Genomic DNA, 21,674 nt, shown 5'->3' with positions numbered 1-21,674 from the left:
AGTAGGTACAAGCGTGGTGAAGTCTTTATTAACAGAAAGTGACACAAAAGACAGAAGGGTGGAGCCATCGCCTCGATTATAAGGAAGGAAGTGACCCAGAGTCCCCAGAAAACACGCTCTGAAGGCCAGTGTGAGCATGCGACCACTGATCTGCGTGTGACGTCGCCGTGTCAATGAGTGACATCACCGTGGTCAGTGAGTGACAATACTGTGGTCAGCGCGTGACGTCACCGTGTCAGTGAGTGACAACACTGTGGTCAGCGTGTGACATCCCCATGGTCAGTGTGTGACGTCGCTGTGGTCAGCGTGTGACGTCACTGTGGTCCGTGTGTGACATCGCCAGTGACATCACAGTGGTCAGCGTCTGAGCCGCAGGGAGAAGGCGTGGCGGCACTCGGTGCTGTCGGCCGGGTAGTACTTATCGTAGAAGTCCAGGATGTACTCCTCCGTCTTGAAGCCAAACTTCTGGTACAGCAGCATGGCCGCGTTGCTGGCTGACACGTGCAGAGTCACGTCCTTACCCATGCACGTCTGAAACACAGACACACACACACACACACACAGAGACACATTGAGGACCCTCCCAACGGACCCCATCAGGGTCAGTGATGAGTGGTACAGACACCGGGGTTGGCACCCTACCAGTAACCGGAGCCCTTTGTGTACACTTGCACTTTGACCCCATCTCCAGTAATAAGCCCCGCCCCTAGGCAAGGTTATCCTACCTGGATGAGGTGGTAGATCATGAAGGTGGCGATGCCAGCTCTCCTCCAATCAGGATGCACCAACAGGAAGGAGATGTAGGCCTCGTTGTACTTGACATCCGGCACCATGAAGCCAAACCCCACCACCACCTTCTTGTAGAGCGCCACCACGCTGAAGTCTGGGTACTGCAGGCACTCAGACAGGTCTACACCTGGGTACAGACACCATGGCGATCAATGGGCTGCTACACCGCTTTGGAGTACTGTTCATTGAAGCTCGGATGCCAATGAAGCCAGACACACACACACACAGAGAGGGGGTTACCTGGCCAGAAGCTGTCGTGACACATGGCGTTGACAGAGGGGATGTGGTTGGGCCGGACGTAGCAGTAGTCTATGGGGGCCTCGGGTTCCGGGGCCCAGGTGGGGTCCTTCCTGTGGGGGTACGCACGGATCTCTGCCAGCAGCCTCATCTTCAGGGGCCTGTTCTCATAGTCCCTCCTACAGGACACACACACACACACACACACACACACACACACACACACACACACACACACACACACACACACACACACACACACACAGGCCAGTCAGTAACAACCAGGTTAAAAGTCACAGGGGCCCCTAGCAACAACTCGTTCATAAACAATGGGGCCCCTAAAAACAACAGGTGCCCCTCAAAACAGGTTGATAAACACGGGGCCCCTGGTGGGCGTGTACCTGATGAAGGGCTTGAGGCAGCGGGAGGTGTAGGGGCTCCTGACGGCGGGGTCCAGGCCCCCGTCGGAGCCCATGAGGCGGTGCCAGAAGGAGGCCGACGGGTGGTGGAGCCCCCTCCTGGAGGCCAGGGGGGTCTGCGCACACACACACACACACACACACACACACACACACACACACACACACACACACACACACACACACACACACACACACACACACACACACACACACACACACACACACACGTTTGGTAGAACACTAGTGGTAGTGTAGCACACTGTAGCCCCAGTGTAGGGGGGTGTAGTAGTAAGTTATCACTAGAGTAGTACTAGTGTAGGGGGTGTAGAAGTAAGTTAGCCTTGGTGTAGCACCGTAGCCCCAGTGTAGGGGGGTGTAGTAGTAAGTCAGCCCTGGTGTAGCACCGTAGCCCCAGTGTAGGGCGGTGTAGCACTAAGTTAGCCCTGGTGTAGCCCCAGTGTAGGGGGGTGTAGCACCGTAGCCCCAGTGTAGGGGGTAGTAGCACTGTAGCCCCAGTGTAGGGGGGGTGTAGCACCGTAGCCCCAGTGTAGGGGGGGTGTAGCACCGTAGCCCCAGTGTAGGGGGGGTGTAGCACCGTAGCCCCAGTGTGAGGGTGTACCTGGAAGCGGTCCAGTATGCGGAGGTCCTGGCTGCTGGTGCAGAAGCGTCCCAGCAGCGGCCCGGGGGTGTACAGCGCCCCCACCAGGCTGAGGGCGGCGGAGACGGAGCGGTCCACGTCCAGCAGGGGGAGCGCTCGCTGCCGCTTGGCCTGCCGGACCGCCAGCTTCCTGCGCAGCCGCGCCGCCTGGGGGGTCACGGCGAGCGCCAGCGGACACGCCTCCAGGCGCCGCAGCAGCATGCGCTCCTCGTACAGGCTGAGCGCCGTGTAGCGGGGCCCGCTGGGCGACCCGGGCCCCTCCCCCTTCTGCTCAGCGTGGACACGCCTCCTCTCCGAGGCGCCGCCCACCACGCCGCGCCCCCCGTCGGCGGAGAGGGAGGGGTCGTCGCACCGGGCCAGCGGCCCGTCAAAGTCTTCGGCGTGCGGGGGGCCCTCCTCCCCCTCGCTGTCGGCCTCCCGCTTGATGCGTGGCGGTGGCGGGCGGGGGGGCAGGCCGGGGTGGGCGTGGCCAGCACTGGGGGGCGGGACGTACTCCATGCCGGGGTCGATCATCCCCTCCCCCTCCAGCTCCTCGTCATCTGCAGAGGGAACGCTCTGGGATTCAATATTCATCAACTTCCCCTTTGGATCCCTTTGTCCCCCTGGTAGGACTTTAGATCTGCTGGCTACCTATCGCTGTGTTCCAATATCCATACTGTCCGTACTCAGTATACTTAGTTTGAGTACGTAGGGCGTTCCATTAAGATCGGCGCGAAAAGAAGTGTACTGCAGCCATCTTAGCTACGTAAGGGATAAGGCGGCGCCAGTCTGAGCCAGTGTCGGTGCATTTTCCACATAGCCTGCATTAATGGAGTCATTTTGTAGTGTTTATAGCTTTTATAGCTTTTTATAACTGCTAGGCGTAAAGAGTTCACCGTTCAAAGCGGGATGTTTATTGCGGGGGGCGGAGCCGCGGCGGCAGCCGCGATCGTAATTTCTGGTTAGTGCACCACAGAGTATTCGATTTGGAACCACACTGACAGCTGAAAATCTGCGCACTTAGTGAGTGCGGGTAGTGTACTATGTTTAAGTGTACTCGTGGAAGTATGGATATTGGAACAAAGCACATGTTTAGCTGCTAGCCTACCAAGGTTAAAGGAGGGGTGTTTAGCTTCCAGCTAACAAAGGTTAAAGGAGGGGTGATAGCTGCTATCTAACCAAGGTTAAAGGAGGGGTGTTTAGCTTCCAGCTAACCAAGGTTAAAGGAGGGGTGATAGCTGCTAGCTAACCAAGGTTAAAGGAGGGGTGTTTAGCTTCCAGCTAACAAAGGTTAAAGGAGGGGTGATAGCTGCTAGCTAACCAAGGTCAAAGGTGGGGTGTTTAGCTTCCAGCTAACAAAGGTTAAAGGAGGGGTGATAGCTGCTAGCTAACCAAGGGTAAAGGAGGGGTGTTCAGCTTCCAGCTAAACACTGGTCTGGTTGGAGGCAAGTGTTAAATCTCACCGTGGAACAGGGCCATGGGGGGCATGATGTCAGGGATGAGGTCGGCCTCTGACAGCAGGGAGGGCGTGGCCGAGTGGGAGGCGGGGGTCCCGGGGGCGGAGAAGTCGGGCGAAGGAGAAGGGGAGGGGCTTGTGAGTGGCGTTCGGTCCGAGGAACTCAGAGAGGAGAAGTCCACCACCTCCCCCTTCTCCAGGAGGAGGTCGGGGCGCCGGCCCCCCCTCCCCCCCATCTTCACGGGGGTGGAGGAGGAGGAGCGGTCCGTGTAGCTGGCCTCCTTCTGGGCCCTCCGGATCTCCTTGGCCTCCTGGGTCCGCGAGCGCTTCTCCTTCAGCTGCATGGCGCTCTCCACGGGGTTCCGGGCCCCACGCCGCCTCAGGCCCTCCACGGTGATGCTGGGCTCCAGGGTGGGCTTCGACACTACAGGGAATCAACAACAACCGATAAACAACCAGTAAACAACAGTCAAACTACAAGTAAACAACAGTCAAACTACAAGTAAACAACAGTCCAACTACAAGTAAACAACAGTCAAACTACAAGTAAACAACAGTCCAATTACAAGTAAACCCCAGTCAAACCCCAAGTCATCTTCAAGTGGACAACATTTAAAGGTAAACAACATTTATACTACATTAAAATAACGAGTAAACAACATTGAAACCACACATATACAACAACAAACAAATGAATGAGCTCCCCAAAATGGCAGCCCTAGCAGGACGCTGGTTGGCAGGTTAAAGTGCAGGGCTACCTTTGGCCTTGGTGGTGGTTTTATCCAGGTCGGGTCGCAGGGTGGGGGGTCGGTTCTGGACCAGTTTCCACCAGCCCGGTTCTCCGAACTCCTGAGCACCGGAACGGAAGAAGGTGGGACTGCCGACGGACAGGCAGCCAGCCACCGTGCTCCACCATGTGATGGTCTTCTTCCTGCAGGGACCAGTGCTCACTTATAAGTGCTCACTTATACATCATACTTATGCCTCAGTACTACGCACAGTAGTACCTCACTGATACTGCGTACCTCAGTACTACAAGGTATTACATCACTTATAGACCAGTACAACAAGGTAGTACCTCACTTATTCCCCCAGTACTACACGGTAGTACCTCACTTATACTGTCAGTACTACACAGTGGTACCTCAGTACTACAGTTATACCTCAGTACTCTAATGCCGCTTTTCCACCGCACATGTAGCTCGACTCGACACGACACGACTCGACACGGTAGCAGCGCGGGTCCTTTTCCACCGCAAATAGTACCTCCGGGACGTGGGCGGGGTCGGCTGCGCGAAAGGGCCGTGACGTATTTTTGTACGCGACGCAAACAACACCTACGTAACCCACACATGGACAGAACCCACATAACAACAAGGGAGAACATTGATGCGATGGTATTCGTGTTCGTATTATTAGCTGGCATGTTGAAGAAGTGGAATATGTTGGCTGCGGCGCTGCTATGGCTGTTACCAGCATGGTTGCCATGTCGCTCTCGTGACTTCGTCACACTCTCTGGCCAATCAGTGGCCGGCCGTCTGCCGACGTCACCTTTTAGCATCGGCTCAGCCGCTTGGAACCTAGAGCGAGGCGGTACTAGAAAAAGCAGCCACTTCAGGTACCAGATACCATGTTTTCGCGGTGGAAACGCAAAAAAGGCGAGCTGAGTCGAGTCGAGTCGAGTCGTGTCGAGCTGGTACCATGCAGTGGAAAAGCGGCATAATAGAAGACTTCATAAGCAGTGTGGGTCCAGAATGTGCTACCAGTATGCGTGTAGTGGTGATGGTTCCTCACCTACTGCCCAGCAGGAAGGTCCAGTGTCGTCCTATGAAGGCGCAGATGTCCTCCTTCCATCTGAAGTAACCTTGACGACCAGTTCCCTCGAGCGATAGGTTGTACATGGCCAACATCACCACCTAGAACACAAGACACGCCGCCTCTTACACCACCACGTACCACGCAAGTTCTAGCGTTGCTATGGTTCTCATCCTTTTGCTATGGCTACCTGCTGCCAGGTGAGTCTCATCCTGTTGCTATGGTTACCTGCTGCCAGGTGAGTCTCATCCTCTCAAAGCTCTCCTTGCCGTCCTCGGAGCAGCTGCAGCAGACGAACTTGAAGAAGTTGTCTCCCTTCAAGTAGCTGGGCTGCTCCCCTCTCAGCTGGCCTGGTGGATCGCACAGGTAGACAGGTGAGACAGGTACACAGGTGAGACCCGCGAGACACGTGTACAAGTAGATAGATTGACAGGTAAACCTTGCGGGCGGACAGATGAACCTCGCAAAGGGCAGCTGAACATGCTGGCTGACTGACTGTTAAGGGTTCCTACCTGAGGGTATCCACTTGTGACACCGGTCGCAGTAGAACGCCATGTCCTCGCACGCCCAGCTTCCCTCGCCCTCCTCGCCGACGTCACTGGTGAGGGAGTCCCCGCTCTGCTCATGGGATAGGTCCACCGAGCCCTGGTCCTCCGACTCCACCATCAGCACCGTCTCGCCCTCCACCTCCCCTTCTTCCAGACCCTCCGAGGCTGACGTGCACAACTCCTCGTTCTCCCCCACTAGCTGGTCGCTGCTGCTCTCCATGCTTCAGCCACACACCTGGACCAGAGGCACACAAAACTGGTGAACACACACACACACCTGCTTTACACACACAGCTGGACAGGTTAACACACACACACACACACACACACCTGCTTTACAGGTAACACACACCTGGAGAGTTAACACATAAACACTTCTGCACAGGTATCACACACGCGCACACACACACACACACACTCAAATCTGTGGTTGTACTCGGCAGCTCCCAATTAAATCAGAATAAGACTGGGATTTGAGGCAGCTCCCAGTCCAACCAGTAGCAGACTGGGTGCAGAGGTGTCTGTGGTACCTGGGTTAGTGGTGGGCTTGCTCGGCCTCCCTCTGGGTCCTCTGGGCCTCCAGTTGTTGGGTCAGGACCCTCTGCTGTTCCAGAACTCGAAGGTTCTCTCTCTTTCGCTCTAAGCGCTCCAGGTCCCGCACAACCCCCTGATGCAGCCGCTAGAACCAAGGAGAAATATCAGAGGCGACGTTTAAGCAACCAATTAAGGGGCTTTTACTTCCATACACCAAACGGAAGTAGAATTATGAGCTGCTATTTTAAAGCCAAATAACGGTGATTTATAATAATCAACAATTACACGTTAAGTGGTTGCTTGACAAATGCTAATCTCTGTACAGAGGGTCAACATGAAGAACACTGTTTCATCCCTGACGAGTCAGCTGGAGGGCGTTGAAGACAACGGGCAGCTAGTTAGCACCATGCTAAGTTTATTGTAAATGCTTTTGCTAATGCTAAGCTATTTTAAGTGGTTATTTACCTCTTGGTCCAACCTCTGCTTAATGTGCACACCGGCCACGGTGCTCAGCGTCAGTATCACAGAAACTCCCAGTACAACTTTAGAGGTTGTAGACATAGCTAAGAGCTAAACTAGACAGGCTAGCCTACTTCACGTTATGCACCCCTGGTGCTAGAACAGGATTAGCAGCTCAATGTCGAGTTCACAACCAAGTCCTGAGCAGTCGAGTCGGATGCGACTCCAGTCTGTTCAGAGAAAGATACTAGTGTTGGTTGTTGTTTTAGCTATTTATTTGGTACCACATATTTGTATCCTATTGTATGACTTTTTGCTTTGCCCATGATGTCGGTGACGGTGTGTGCCCCATGCCAAAATAAAGCACTGTGATTGAACTAGGAGACACCGCCCTCTGCTGGTAGCCACCGTGTTGTTTTAAAAATAGATATGTATCCTTCTTATTTTTAATCGAAGCGTTTCTTTTGTACGTTTGCTCTGTGCCGGCCTGCTGGCTGTCCATCTATCAGTCCGTTCGTCGGATAGACGAAACATTCCATCGCAAGAGAAGGACATGAGGATCGGCCAATAGCGCCCCGCTTCAGGGCAAAGTCGCGCCCACTCCAGATGAACGAAACGCGTATTCAAGCACTTGTAGAGTCCTTCATATGAGTGCTATGTAAATAAAACCAATGTTTACCAAATCAACCCTGACTCATGTTGTGATTGTCAGCTCTTTGTTTTCCGTCTGAAACTCGTATGATATAAAGTTGTTTGGGTGATGATTAAAAAACGTAAACAATGAATGAAACGTATCAAGACATCCATGCTTGCCCTCGAACCAGTTTGTCTGCACGATCATCTGTATGAGGCTTCTGTCTGCTCTGCAGCTGCATCGTTAGGATGACGTGGTTGGTTTATTTTTCCCTGAGTGACAGACACGCTGCCCAATGATCGGCCGATATCCCGCCTCTTCTCTCTGACCAGGGAAAGTGCCACGACTCCACAAACTGCGGCTTTTCTGTAAACTTTCCTTCATCTCAACAGCTCAGGTAAGAAACATACTTTTTTCATCAGACTCTCCTTATAGTTTGCCTTTAGAACTCCGATTTTGACTGCAAGTCGTCATCACTATACCTTCATGCCAGTGGCATTTCTCAATACATCCTCCTTCAAAATATCGCAAATAAGTGTAAAGCGTATTAGATAACAGTTAATAAATATATTATTAAAAACGAATCGGTCTAGTAACTATTTTAACCATACTCGGATATTACAACTGGTCTTCTTTATAGTTTTCGGGTTCCAATTCTTGTGCGTTTCTTTTATTTCAGTGATTAAACATTGACCGTAGCATGATCAATAATCAATTGTGACTTTTTATAAGCATGGGCTGCATTAGACAGTTATGCAATTGAATCCGAAGTTATGCAATTTAAGCTGAAATAACCTAATAGGCCTAACAAATAACTAACTTGATAAACAGAATCTCTGTTTCCAATAAACCACATCATCTGGTGTCCAGTAGGCTAAAATACAACAATCAGACCTTCTACTTACTGACCTAATTACTGTCTTTATCTAAATATTTACAAAGAAGCCGCCGTATGCCTTATCTGTGCGTTAGATAGCTGGCTATAGATTTAGAACATGTGAGCACATTCACCAGAATCTCTTTCAGATCATAATCTGCTTCAAAGAGCGAAAAATCAGGTTACTATTGGATAACATTACTGCAGAGTCGGCTAGAATCTCAATGCAGGTATCTACAGTCAGTTCAGGCAGGAGGGGCTGAAAGGGTTAATTGTCCGCTAAGACACGTCGACTCTTCAGCTTCTCAGCCCCATGGGTCGAGATTCAGACCTGCATTGTGAGGGTCTACAAGAGGGTTTACATGTAGACCATGTTGAGTGGGAGCAGTGAATGCTTGGGGCTGCTCCAGTCTATAACAGGGAGAAGATCCGTTTGATGAGGTCTACAGGCCAGTCTTGTCCTGCTATTGTTTGAGTTTTGAACAGCAGTACTTGACGTCCTCTACATAACACGCAATATTAGCTTTTTGTTTGACTTTCGGTCTATAAATATTGATAATCCACGTCAGTTGAAATACGGTATTCAGTCTTCTGATGAGATCCTAGTGATTGTACTGCCTTTGAGGTCTATCTCTTTGGGTCCTCTCTGTGGACCACTGTTTGCTTTCACCTGAGGACAAACTGTTCTCTTCTGACTTTTCAACTCTGTTGGTTTATGTTCCCACACTTACACATTATTTTTTAAAAAGAACACTCGAATAAATCAACGCTGCCTTTATCACTCAAGTACGATGTCATATGTTAAGGAAACCATGTCATTAAGTATATTATAATCATACTTAACAATTCTCATATCCTGCTGCAAACTACAGGGGCAGCTCACTTCTAGAATTCACAACTTTATGTTCTATCTCTATCTTTAGTCTGTTTTTTATTAGATGTTGTGTGTGTCTGTGTGTGTCTGCGTGTGTATGCTTGTGTGTGTGTTTAGTTTTTAGTTTTTTGGTTTAGTTGACAGGGACCATGTACAGAACAGTTTCAATACCAGAGTTAGCTGAATAGCTCATTTGCATCTGTGGTCCCTGGGCAGGGAATGTGTATGTGTGTGTGTGTGTGTGTGTGTGTGTGTGTGTGTGTGTGTGTGTGTGTGTGTGTGTGTGTGTGTGTGTGTGTGTGTGTGTGTGTGTGTGTGTTTGTTGTGATGTGTGCTTGTGTGTGTGTATGTGGTCTTTGACTGTGTTTTGTGTTTGTTTCCAGTCCCCCAGGTCTCTGAGTACTCCCAGTACCCCCAGTACCCCCAATAATCCCAGCACCCCGAGTACTCCCAGTACTCCCAGGACCCCCAGTGCTCCCAGTACCCCAGTACTCCCAGTCTCCCAGTCATCCCAGTATGGACGCGTGGGACCCCCAGACCCTGGCCCTGCTGGTTTTCGGCGGGTTCATGGTGGTGTCGGCCGTGGGCATGGCTCTGGTGTCACTGGTGTCCATGAGGGAGACGTCCTACGAGGACGCTCTGGACCAGCAGCGGCGGCAGAACAACAGAACCCAGCCCCAGCGGTCCGACCGCAGGAAGAAGGAGAAGCCGGTGGACAAGAGGAAAACCAAGAGGAGAGAGGTCCCGGAACCGGACGCCCTAGAGCCCGCCGTGGCCTCGACCAGCGAGCCCGAGTCAGACCCAGAACCCGCCTCTGAGCCTGCAGCCTCCCCGCCTGCTGCTGGACCCGGCTTGCCTGTGGTCCCAGAACTGGTTGAGGAGGCTCCCATCGCCCCCGAGGCCCCTCCCCCTACCTCAGTAGAAGCTCCGCCCACTACCTCTGTTGAAGCCCCTCCCCCCGCTGCCTCTCCGAAGGAGAAAAGGAAGAAGAAGAAATCTGGGAAGTTGGAGCCAGTTTCGGCAGCTGAAACGCTTGCTAAGGAAACCCTTGTTGTTGCGTCTGAGGTTGTAGTGGTCGCAACGGAGACCCTTTCCATGGGCTCTGTACCCAGCGATCCTGCCCCTGCACCTAGCGATCCTGCCTCTGCCACGGGGGAGGAGCCAAAGATGGACACGCCCACAAAGAAGAAGAAGTCCAAGGCTGAACCTGGTTGGTAGCATTAGCATTAGCCCCAATTTAAGTATCCATCATCATGTTATGACATGGTTGTTACGACGCTATGGTTGATTTATTGAAATACAAGAAGCACCCTACTGGTCAGTCCAGTGCGTTCAATGAAGATAGCATTCGGCTGAGTTAGCATTTGACCGAGTTAGCTGAAATCAATGGAAGCAGATGAAGACGATTAGCTCTGTCAATTAATTGAGGGTCAACTACAGCTTTGCATTTAACTCGTCTCTTTGTGAATAGTGAATCTATAAAAAAACTATGCTTCTGGTTTGAATTGGTTAGTTGACAAAGAGTCAGTATTCTTTTAATGTGATGATGGTGTTTGTGTTGCAGAGACAGACCCGGCCGGCCCACTGCCCTACAAAACTTTGATGTCCTCTGTCACTGAGGCGACGCTGAGCCAGAAGGAGGTCCAGAAACTGATCCAGGCCCTGCAACAGAAGGTGGGTCTCTGAAGAGGTCCTCCATGCTTCCAAGAAGCATGGAGCCAGAATCCACGTAGAACCCCAGAGAGAATCGGTTGTTTGTCCGTGCCTGAAGGATTGAAATGTTAATTTGGATTCTGTCAAAACAGAGCTGTAGTCTGATCCGACATGCGGCAATAGGTCAGCGTCCAAAGGGTTGAGCCAAAACTAGGCTGGGCTTCAACGTTCAACTCCATAGGAATAAACCGGCAACACTGGCACTGACCCTAACCCAACCTCAACCCAACACACCCACCTAACCCCAACACACGACCTAACCACAACACATACACCTAACCTCCCACACAACCACCTAACTACAACACAACCACCTAACCCCAGCACAACTAACTAATCCAAACAACCCCCTAACCCCAACCAAGCTAACCCCCTAACTCCAACCCAGCCTAAGCCTCGTCCTCGGTTACAGAGTCCTCAGACTTCTGGAGAAGCAGATGTTGTTGCTGCCCTGAAGAAGAAGCTGGAGGAGAAGGAGAAGCAGCTGAACAACGAGAAGAAAGACGCTACTATCACTAAGACCCGCCTCCGAGACCTGACCAAGGTAAGACCGCTACACCCTGACTACATCGAGCTGAAACAGTGAGCAGTGAAGGGTTAACAGTTCAGTGAAGCGCCAACAGTTCAGTGAGGTGCCGATAGTGCAGCGAAGAGCCGACAGTGAAACGCCGACTGCGGCGAAGAGCCGACAGCGATGGGCCGGCGGGGGTGAGCTGGCAGTGAAGAGCCGACTGCAGCAAAGAGGTGACAGTGTAGCGAAGAGCCAGCTTCGCAGGGAAGGGCAGACAGTGCAGTGAAGAGCCGACGTGAAGAACCAACATTGCAGGGAAGGGCCAACAGTTCAGTGAAGAGCTGACAGTGCAGCGAAGAGCCGACTTTGAAGCGAAGATCCGACAGTGCAGCGAATTCCTGACTGTACAGGGAAGAGCATGCATGGGGTTGAATGGAGCTAAATGCTATATCATATTGTTATCCTGGTGCATCATGGGAGTGGCAGAGCTATCACTCTATAGCTCTGATCATTTTCTAACCTGGGGGGTTACGGCTAGCTCATCATTTTCATCCTGTGGGGCTATGGTTAGCAATCATGTCTAGCCTGGGAGCTATGTCTAGCTTATCATCTTCCTGCCCCACAGGAAGTCGGCGCTGAGCGAACCAAGATGCAGGCCCTGGAGGCGGGTCTGAGGGCGGAGCTCTTGGCCAGTGACCACGCCCAAGCCACTCTGACCCAGCAACTCCAGCTCAAGGTCAGAATCACTGCAATGAGGTTATACCTGTGGTGCTTTCATGGTAGACGTGTTTGTAGGGAGTTGAAATAACTTTAGCTAAGTTGTTCTGTTAACTATCTGCTATAGAATGAGGCACTTAACGTTTTACAAGTTCAGTAGTGTGGTAGTCTGAATTAATCTGGCTATACAGCTAACTGGTTAGTGTTATTGGTGTGTATTACTGTATACTGGTCTTAATGGGTACTGTGTACTACAGGCGTGTAATACTGTGTACTGGTACTAGTCTGTACTACTGGTGTGTATTACTATGTACTGGTACTAGTATGTACTGTGTGGACTACATATGTGTAAAACTGTGCGGTGGAACTAGTGTTTACTGTGTGTACTACGTATGTTTAGAACTGTATACTGGTACTAGTGTGTACTGTGTACTATGTGGACTACAGGTGTCTACTCTCCAGGAGCAACTGGAGAACGGACCAAGCGGCCAGCTCACCAGACTGACCCAGGAGAACTCCATCCTCCGGGACGCCTTGAACCAGGCCACCAGCCAGGCAGAGAGCAGGTCTGTCTGACCGCCTGCCTGCCTGTCTGTCTGACCACCCGTCTGTCTGACGGTCTGTCTGACCGCCTGACCGTCTGTCTGACCGCCTGACGGTCTGTCTGACCGCCTGCCTGTCTGTCTGAGCATATGTCTGTCTGACCGCCTGTCTATCTGTCTGTCTGACCACCCGTCTGTCTGACCGTCTGTCAGACCCCCTTACGGTCTGTCTGACCGCCTGCCTGTCTGCCTGACCATATGGCTGTCTGACAACCTGTCTGTCTGTCTGACCACCTGTCTATCTGTCTCTCAGTATGCGCTCTATGGTTCTTATTATCCATCAGTTCTGCCAGGCCTCTGTGGTTACCCATGGTTCTGTGTGGTTCTGGTTGTGGCAGGCGTCTCTGGTTCCACATGGTTCTGACCCCTCTGGTTCCTGAATGGTTCTGGAAGGTTCTGAAGGCTCTGGTTGTGCTGCGTCCCTCAGGCAGAATGCTGAGCTGGCCCGTCTGCGGCAGGAGGTGCTGCGCGGGGCCAGGGAGGTGACGGAGCTGAGCAGGAGGAACGAAGCCCTGCAGGGCAGTGAGGAGCGTCGGAGGAGTCTGGAGAACAAGCTGTCCTCCGTGGAGCAGCAGCTGGCCCAGAACCAGGTCGGCTCCTGTTCTGGGTCTACAAGATTATATATCTAGTGCTATCTATATATATAAATACAGTATATATACATATATATACTAAAAATAACATGGGATGCATCATATATCGTTAGTATTATTTTTTATATTCTTAATTATAGTGTTTTGACTTTATTGTCTAAAGTCATTTAACTCAACTTTCCCTTATTTCTCCTTTTCCTTCGGTCTCCTCTCTGTCTCCTCCCCGCTCCTTTCTCTCTCTACTCCCTCTACTCTCTCTCGCTCTCACCTCTGTATCCTCTATATCCTCTCTCTTCCCTCTCTCTCCCCCCTCTCTCTTTCCTCTTTTCCCTCTGTTTCTCCCTCTCCCTCTCTTCTCCGCCCATGGAACAGCTTACCCATGTGGCGAAGGAGCGTGGCCATCAGCAGCGACAGGAGGAGATGCAGGAGGAGCTGAGGAGGTGCAGCGATGTCATTGCCAGCCTGCAGGAGCGCCTGACTCAAGCCCAGCAGCATGAGGTTACGATTGCCGGTCAGTCAAGCTCCGCACACAAGACCTCAAGCCAATGAGCTTATGAACCCTAAGTGCTAGCATGTTAGCATGACATAGTGCTAAGTGCTAGCATGTTAGCATGACATTGTGCTAAGCGCTAAGTGCTAGCATGTTAGCATGACATTGTGCTAAGCGCTAGCTGTGTTTGTGTAATGTTAGCATGCTAATGGCTACCTGGTTTGTGTTCCAGACCTCCGTGGTTCCTTGGGTTCTGCTCAGGAGGAGCTGCAGGTTCTCAAGGCCTGCCCACCACCACAGGTATGACCACGCTCAGGACATGACCTCAGGGTGGGTGGGGGATGTCATAGTCACATGTAACAGTGATCTCATTATCTTCCCCCTCAACAGGTTGATGACTCATCCAAGATGGAGGAGCTGAATACTCGGTAGGATCCTGTCCAACATCTGACTTCTAACCTGTAACCTCTAAACCTTAACCTCCAAACATCTAACCTCTAAACATTAACCTCCACACATCTAACCTCTAACCTCTCAATATCAAACCTATCAACGTCTAACCTCTATACCCCTAACCTCTCAAAATCGAACCTCTAATAAAACCTGACCTCTAAACACCGACCTCTAAGCATCTGAGCCCTAAACATCTGACCTCTCAACCCTTACATTTAACACCTGTTATCTTCTAAGCGATAACCTCCAACGTCTAACCTCTGGTCTGTTGGTTTGTCAGTCTGCAGGAGAAGGAGCAGCAGGTGACCTCCCTGGAGGAGGAGGTGCAGAATCTGAAGAAGAGCCTGGAGACCAGCACCTCAAATGGGTACGCCCTCCCGTGTTCCCTACTAACACTAGCTGAAGCTAGCGCACAAATTACCAACCCTAGCTAAAACAAGCTAACAATAGCTTCCACTAGTGTACATTTAAAGGAGACATATTACGGCGTTTTCACAACAAGCAAACATAGTATTTGAGTTCCAGAAAACATGTTTTTGAAGCTGTTTGCTGGAAATAGCTTTTAGGAAAAAAGATCTCACCTACCGCAAATCCCCTCTGTTTCAGTCCCTTCAGAATGCGCTGTTTCTGGGTTCTGTAGCTTTAATGCAAATGAGCTGCTGCCCATTGACCAATGAGCTGTCAGACTGAACCACAGCATGGAGGAGAAGGGATTGATGCCGTTCGCGGACTCCTGGAGCTCTATATATCTATATAATATAATATAATATAATATAATAATATTATGTATGGGAATTTATATAATATTATATCTAATATCACAGCCAAAAGCTATGTGCCCCAAAGAACAGAGACCCAAAAAAACACCCCAAATCCCAGGAAAAGTGTTTCCATAATAAGTCCCCTTTAATGAAACATGCTAAAACAACACTTTTCTGAGATTAACTCATGCTAGCTCGAGCAACCTAACACTAGACAATACTAATAAGTCAACTATAGCTTTACAGCACTAACCAGGGTTGTTTTCATTTGTTATTTTCCAGTATGAAGTCTGAAGAAAAGACAACAGATTCCCAAACACAGGAAGACACAAGGGTAAGAGACACACACACACACACACGCACACACACACACACGCACGCAAACACACACACACACGCACACACACACACACACACACACACACACACACACACACACACACACACACACACACACACACACACACACACACACACACACACACATTACGGTAGCATTAATGTAGCAGTACTTTGGTACTGTCTGTGGTACCGTAGTATTGATGGAGCAGTACTAAGGTACTCTCTATAATATTGTAGTACTAATGGTGTAGTACAGTGGTACCAATGTACTGACGCTCCAGTGCTATATTCCAGATGACGGAGATGGAGGCCGTTCTAGAGGAGAGAGAGAGGCGAGTGCTAACGTTGGAAACAGACCTGGACAAGCTGAAGGACGAGATGGAGACTCTGAGAAGCAAAGTCCAAGTAAATCTCCACATCCAAAAACAATCATCATTGTTCTAGTTGTTATTATGGGATGGTGATAATGCTGATGTCTTGTAGGATTCAGGAAGTGAGACCGAATCAGAGCAGCCTTTTGAAAGGTGAGAACATGATTCACAGTTCATATTAAAGTAGAATCCTCTGCATTATCTTGTAATGGTGTATGTTATGGTACATATTGTTTATATAGTATGTATGATCTATTTCCTATATATAGTATATATTGAAGTATGGTTGATATCCTTGCTGTAGCCTGGAGAAGGACTCTCAGATGCTGGCTCTGGAGGAGGAACTAGTGGCCACGAGAGAAGACCTGGTGCAGACAAAACACAAAAACAATGTGAGCACTGGTTTTACTAGGAGTACTGGGTATACTGAGAGTATAGGTCATACTGGTTATACTGGGAGTACCGGTTATACTGAGAATACAGGTTATACTAGGAGTAATAGTTCTACTGGTAAATCGAGTTATACTTGCAATACTGGCTATACTGTGAGTACTGGGTATACTGAGATAATAGGTTGTACTGGGAGCACTGGTAAATCTGGTAAATCTGGTTATTCTGGGAGTATGGGCAATACTGTTCACACTGGTTATATTTGGAGTAGTATGTTGGTTATACTGGTTGTACTGGTTTTACTGGTTATTCTTGTTCTTATGGGAGTACTAGGTATAAGTTATCCTTGGTTTACTGGGAGGTCTGGTTGTATTGGTTAAATTTGGATTATTGGTTGTATTTGTTATAATGGGCGAACTGGTTATACAGAGAGTACTGGTTTTACTCGGAGCACTGGTTAAACTTTTATATTACTGGTTATACTAGGATAATTTGTTATACTGGGACTACTGTTTATACTGGGAGTACAAGATATACTGGCAGTACTGATTATACTGGTTATATTGTGAGTACTGGTTAAACTGGGAACTAGTCTTGATTATTCTGGTGGTATTATGAATACTAGTTATACCGGTTAAACTGGGAGTACTGCCTTTGCCGGGTGCTGACTACTGGTCATACTGGGAGCTGGTGCTGATTCAACAGGTCTATTGGGAGTACTAGTTATACTGGTTATACTGAGTACTGTGGTCCCCTCTTAGGAGCTGGAGGAGCAGAACAGGACGGCCGTGGAGGCTCTGTCGGCCACAGAGACCATGAACCTCCAGAGACTGACTGAGGCCCAGCAAGCTCTGGTCTGTAGCTCTGCAACAACGCAACACCATTCACTTAGTCTGACAGCACTTCTACCATAAACACCTGAGTGTGGCGCAGTAAAGCACATCTAAGAGACGAGTGAGGGGAAACACTTTTACATTTATATTGAGGGCATTTGGCAGACGCTTTAATCCAAAGTGACTTAGAATAAGTACATTTCTCAGAAGAAGGTGAAACCATAAATCGCTGTCGGTACAGTAAGGATGTTCCTAGAACCAAGTACAAAGTGATATCAAACGCTAGGTTAACCCATTCCCTGTATACAACAAAGTTGTAAACACTTGTATTCTACATGTGTGTTCTATGTGTGTGTTCTACATGTCTGTTCTATGTGTGTCTTCTACATGTGTTCTTTGTATCTGATCTACATGTGTGTCTTATGTTCGTTAAGGTGGTAGCAGAGGACTCTGCCTCCCATCTGCAGACTGAGGTCCAGAAGTGTCTTCACGTTCTGTTTCCAGAAGTTTCTGTAGAACTGCAGCAGGTAGGTCTGGACACCAGCATGTCTCACCTTTCATGTCTGTTAGCCTGTAGTCTGGCACCACAGCCTCAGAACCAGTCTGTTAGTCTTTATTCTGGTAGCGGTCTTTTGATAGGGTAGGATCAGAGATAAAGGAGGTATAGAGCATACAACATTTTACCTGTTGTATGATTAAGTGTTAATGTTTATCTGTGTGTTGGACCGGTTGCCATTCTCGTTTTTCAGGGTAATTGGTTGGAGCTGATCACACAGAAAGCTCTGGAAACTCAACAAGACACAAAAACATCTCAGGTACACACACACACACACACACACACACACACACACACACACACACACACACACACACACACACACACACACACACACACACAAACACACACACACACACACACACACACACACACACACACACACACACACACACACACACACACACACACACACAAAGCATCCATACGTACACCACCTGTCAATGCATCAGTGGTTCAATAGAGTACACACCACTCTAATCCATGTTCTGGATCTCCAGGATGTTCTAACCAAACTGCAGGAGAAGGAAAAGGAGTGCGAGATGAACCGCAACGTTGTGGCCCAAGCGGTGAGGCACTCCCCCTCTCCCCTTCTCCCTGATAACAGCCTCCGTCTTTAAAACCCTTACCTTGACTATGTGAGAGGCTGATACACGTGGAGCTCCATGCAGCGGCGGGGCTCGGCTGGTGTTCTGAGGCTGTGATGTGGTTTTCCTCCAGGAGGGGGAGCTGCTGAGTGTGCAGAGCAGAGCAGAAGAACAGGAGAGGATCTGGACGCATCGCCTGGCCCTGGCAGACCAGCAACGGCAGGAGGTAGGACGGCTGCTCCGGGTCTCTATGGTTACTTACTGGTTACTATGGTCACCTACTGGTCGCTATGCCGACATACAGTTCACTATGGCTACAACCTGGTGGTATTTATGGTAACCTGGTAGCCAATAGGAGACAATGGTTCATGAGTGTGTCATGTCTTCAGGCTCTGGACAGGGTCACGGCTCTGGAAGAATCTCTGGAGTTGGTCAACTCTGGAAGTGAAAATAAACAGGTACCAGAGAACCTGTCTGTCCCTTTCTAACACATGTCACTTATGACAACACTTATGTTTCAGTCTGTATGTCTGTGTGTCTCTCAGTCACTACCCAAGTCTGTCTGTCCTAACTCTTGTCTGCCTGTCAGCTCAGGGAACAGCTGATGTTGCTGGAGGCCCAGTTGGAGAAGCAGCTGGAGTCGTCTTACATCACCGAGACCTCCACCCAGGAGGTGGCAGAGGTACTCTTACTGTGGAGGAGTTAGAGTAGGTGGCTAGGATACTCTTACTGTGGAGGAGTTAGAGGAGGTGGCTAGGGTACTCTTACTGTGGAGCAGTTAGAGTAGGTGGCTAGGATACTCTTACTGTGGAGGAGTTAGAGGAGGTGGCTAGGGTACTCTTACTGTGGAGGAGTTAGAGGAGGTGGCTAGGGTAATCTTAATGTGGAGGAGGTGGCTAGGGTACTCTTACTGTGGAGGAATTAGAGGAGGTGGCTAGGGTACTCTTAATGTGGAGGAGTTGGAGGAGGTGGCTAGGGTACTCTTACTGTGGAGGAGTTGGAGGAGGTGGCTAGGGTACTCTTAATGTGGAGGAGTTAGCGGAGGTGGCTGGGGGACTCTTAATGTTGAGTAAGGTAGAGGAATTGGAGTTGAGGAGCAGAAGCAGGTGATGAACGGGAACAGGATGAGGTCTTTATAATTGGGAGGAAGTGAGGAGCAGGAGGAGATGCATATCAGAAAGGGGAGGTTAGGAGAAGGCTAACTTTGGTGTATGTTGCAGCTCCAGTCGTTCCCGTCTGAGTCTGATAGACAGCTTGAGATCGCCCAGACAGAAGTCCAGACAGAGGAGCTCGCTACGGTATGATCTTGCTCGTTCCCAGACATCTGCCTGCTAACCCTCAGCTTGCTCCCTGCTAACCCTCAGCTAGCTCCCTGCTAACCCTCAGCTAGCTCCCTGCTTACCCTCAGCTAGCTCCCTGCTAACCCTCAACTAGCCCCCTACTAACCCTTGGCCAGCTCCCTGCTAACCCTCAGCTAGCAGCTAGCTCCCTGCTAACCCTCAGCTAGCTCGCTTCTACTGCCTACTCCATTCTAACACTAGTCTCAGACTAACACCAGTCTCAGTCTAACACTAGTATCAGTCTAACAACAGTCTAACACTAGTCTCAGACTAACACCAGTCTCAGTCTAACACTAGTATCAGTCTAACACCAGTCTAACACTAGTCTCAGCCTAACACCAGTCTAACACTAGTCTCAGTTTAACACCAGTCTAATACTAGTCTCAGTCCAACACTAGTCTCATTCTAACACCAGTCTCAGTTTAACCCCCAGTCTAACACTAGTCTCAATCTAACACCAGTCTCGGTCTAACACCAGTCTAACACTAGTCTCAGTCTAACACCAGTCTAACACTAGTCTCAGTCTAACACCAGTCTCAGTCTAACACCAGTCTAACACTAGTCTCAGCCTAACACCAGTCTAACACTAGTCTAAGGTCCAACACTAGTCTCATTCTAACACCAGTCTAACACTAGTCTCATTCTAACACCAGTCTCAGTCTAACCCCTGTCTAACACTAGTCTATCCTGTGTTTTGGAGCATCTTGTTAATTTTGGTGTGGTGTTGTTGTAGGAGGAGCAGGAGGAGGTGGAGGTGAAGGAGGTGGAGAAGCAGGAGGAGTTGGAGGTGCAGGAGGTGGAGAAGCAGGAGGAGGTGGAGGAGAAGGAACAAGAGGAGGAGAAGCAGGAAGAGGAGGCAACGCAAGAGCTGGAGCAGATCTCCTCCCAGACTCCCGTGGAGCAGCTCCTCACTGAGGTGGGCCTCTCAGTACATGGCCTCTATCAGATACACAGTGGTGGGGATGGGGAGGTGATGGAGTGGGTGTAGTTTAGGATGGAGCTTCAGGTCCGGCGGGTTGTAAGAGTCTTGCGGTGAGAGAGTTCCTTAAAGGTATACCAAGCCGTTTTGGAAATCGCCTCTTCTGGCATCACAACTGGGTGTGTCCACCTAGATGTGTGCTGGATAGATCAGTCTACCAGCCGGTGTCTACCCAGTGGACTGTAGCAAACGTTGCTCATCTATCCGTCATACATCTAGCTGGACACGCCCACTTGTGATGTCAGAAGAAGGTATACTACGTCACCTTTAATGGCATGTAGCAGGAGCTGTGGGCGAGGCGTCTGCTCCCTGACCTCCCATCAACCCCTGTGATCGTCTCGTTGTTCAGGAGCAAGCCGGCCATTCCAACGACGGGACCTCCGTGTGATCGACACCACCCACCCGACGGCATCGCTCCGCCCTCGTCTCTCCAGGACACCCGTCCCCTGGACCAGAAGGTCTGGACACCAGAAGGTCTGGACCAGAACATCTGGTCTGTTGTCTGTAGAAGAAGGCACACTCTTCTGGGGTCTGGGTTTTGGATGGTGTTCCCGCGCTGCCGTTGTGGTGAACACTCTCTGCTTCAGTGTTAAAGGGAGGGGGAGCTGGGAGAACCCGCCATGGCAACCGGCCAGGTCCACTGCCTCTTACGAGGAACATTTCAAACATTAAAATTTGTAAAAAACATCACTTTTCTGCCTCGATTCTGTGAATCAAATTTGCCCGTCATGCTTTAAATATTGATATTCCTATTATAGAGTGTTTACACGTTCAATGGTTAGTTATTTAATAGAATAAGGTTTATACGTTATGTAGTTATATCCTGGAACTAGGTTTTTATGTTATGTAGTACTATTATAAAATAAGTTGAATACAATATGAATCATAGAATAAGGTTTATACATAAGTAATATTATAGAATAAGGTTTATACATATAATAAGTTATATTATAGAATAAGATGTATACATTAATTATAATATAGAATAAGGTTTATACATAAGTTATATTATAGAATAAGGTTTATACATAAGTTATATTATAGAATAAGATGTATGCATTAATTATAATATAGAATAAGGTTTCTATATAAATGATAGAATAAGGGTTATACATTATGTATTATAGAATAAGGTTAATAGAGTAGTGATATAG

General features: G+C 49.5%; 3 protein-coding genes across 4 annotated transcripts; 1 reads left to right on the top strand and 2 right to left on the bottom strand.

The window, feature by feature from the left end:
- Positions 1-6: 6 nt before the first annotated feature.
- On the bottom strand, positions 7-6,576 carry kat14 (lysine acetyltransferase 14). The gene is made up of 11 exons (XM_030351068.1): positions 6,435-6,576; positions 5,869-6,139; positions 5,585-5,706; positions 5,336-5,457; positions 4,300-4,472; positions 3,549-3,965; positions 2,068-2,645; positions 1,428-1,561; positions 1,030-1,205; positions 726-916; positions 7-531 (listed from the first exon to the last, which is right to left on the bottom strand). Exons 2-11 carry the CDS (start codon positions 6,122-6,124, stop codon positions 358-360), a joined length of 2,343 nt encoding a protein of 780 aa, XP_030206928.1. The 5' UTR covers positions 6,125-6,139; positions 6,435-6,576; the 3' UTR covers positions 7-357.
- On the bottom strand, positions 6,437-7,277 carry pet117 (PET117 cytochrome c oxidase chaperone). The gene is made up of 2 exons (XM_030351089.1): positions 6,904-7,277; positions 6,437-6,583 (listed from the first exon to the last, which is right to left on the bottom strand). The coding sequence occupies exons 1-2, from the start codon at positions 6,997-6,999 to the stop codon at positions 6,440-6,442; spliced, it is 240 nt and encodes a 79-aa protein (XP_030206949.1). The 5' UTR covers positions 7,000-7,277; the 3' UTR covers positions 6,437-6,439.
- Positions 7,278-7,814: 537 nt separating this feature from the next.
- On the top strand, positions 7,815-21,210 carry rrbp1b (ribosome binding protein 1b). 2 transcript variants are annotated; one of them, XM_030351058.1, is made up of 25 exons: positions 7,815-7,928; positions 9,666-10,492; positions 10,847-10,956; positions 11,408-11,539; positions 12,132-12,242; positions 12,686-12,789; positions 13,253-13,415; positions 13,791-13,929; positions 14,141-14,208; positions 14,299-14,336; positions 14,642-14,728; positions 15,405-15,456; positions 15,759-15,869; positions 15,948-15,988; positions 16,140-16,227; positions 16,987-17,079; positions 17,493-17,585; positions 17,808-17,873; positions 18,115-18,183; positions 18,335-18,427; positions 18,591-18,659; positions 18,791-18,883; positions 19,422-19,499; positions 20,275-20,457; positions 20,870-21,210. In XM_030351058.1, exons 2-25 carry the CDS (start codon positions 9,799-9,801, stop codon positions 20,906-20,908), a joined length of 2,814 nt encoding a protein of 937 aa, XP_030206918.1. In that variant the 5' UTR covers positions 7,815-7,928; positions 9,666-9,798; the 3' UTR covers positions 20,909-21,210. The 2 variants fall into 2 exon arrangements, with proteins under 2 accessions (XP_030206918.1, XP_030206917.1); XM_030351057.1 differs by having other exon boundaries at positions 12,671-12,789.
- The last annotated feature ends 464 nt before the right edge of the window (positions 21,211-21,674 follow it).

This window comes from Gadus morhua, chromosome 3 (assembly GCF_902167405.1).
Source record: "Gadus morhua chromosome 3, gadMor3.0, whole genome shotgun sequence".
Lineage (NCBI taxonomy): Eukaryota > Metazoa > Chordata > Actinopteri > Gadiformes > Gadidae > Gadus > Gadus morhua.
The sequence above is the reverse complement of the archived record's forward strand: the minus strand, read 5'-3'. Positions and strand labels throughout refer to the sequence as shown.

Excerpts from the sequence above, each read along its gene's own strand:
- pet117 (XM_030351089.1), bottom strand. The coding sequence starts at position 6,999 with ATGTCTACAACCTCTAAAGTTGTACTGGGAGTTTCTGTGATACTGACG. Across the intron at positions 6,584-6,903 it reads AGCAGAGGTTGGACCAAGAG|CGGCTGCATCAGGGGGTTGT; the intron begins GTAAATAACCAC and ends CCTTGGTTCTAG.
- rrbp1b (XM_030351057.1), top strand. The coding sequence starts at position 9,799 with ATGGACGCGTGGGACCCCCAGACCCTGGCCCTGCTGGTTTTCGGCGGG. Across the intron at positions 12,790-13,252 it reads ACCAGCCAGGCAGAGAGCAG|GCAGAATGCTGAGCTGGCCC; the intron begins GTCTGTCTGACC and ends TGCGTCCCTCAG. Across the intron at positions 14,209-14,298 it reads AGGCCTGCCCACCACCACAG|GTTGATGACTCATCCAAGAT; the intron begins GTATGACCACGC and ends CCCCCTCAACAG.
- kat14 (XM_030351068.1), bottom strand. The coding sequence starts at position 6,124 with ATGGAGAGCAGCAGCGACCAGCTAGTGGGGGAGAACGAGGAGTTGTGC. Across the intron at positions 5,707-5,868 it reads TCACAAGTGGATACCCTCAG|GCCAGCTGAGAGGGGAGCAG; the intron begins GTAGGAACCCTT and ends GCGATCCACCAG. Across the intron at positions 3,966-4,299 it reads AACCACCACCAAGGCCAAAG|TGTCGAAGCCCACCCTGGAG; the intron begins GTAGCCCTGCAC and ends GATTCCCTGTAG.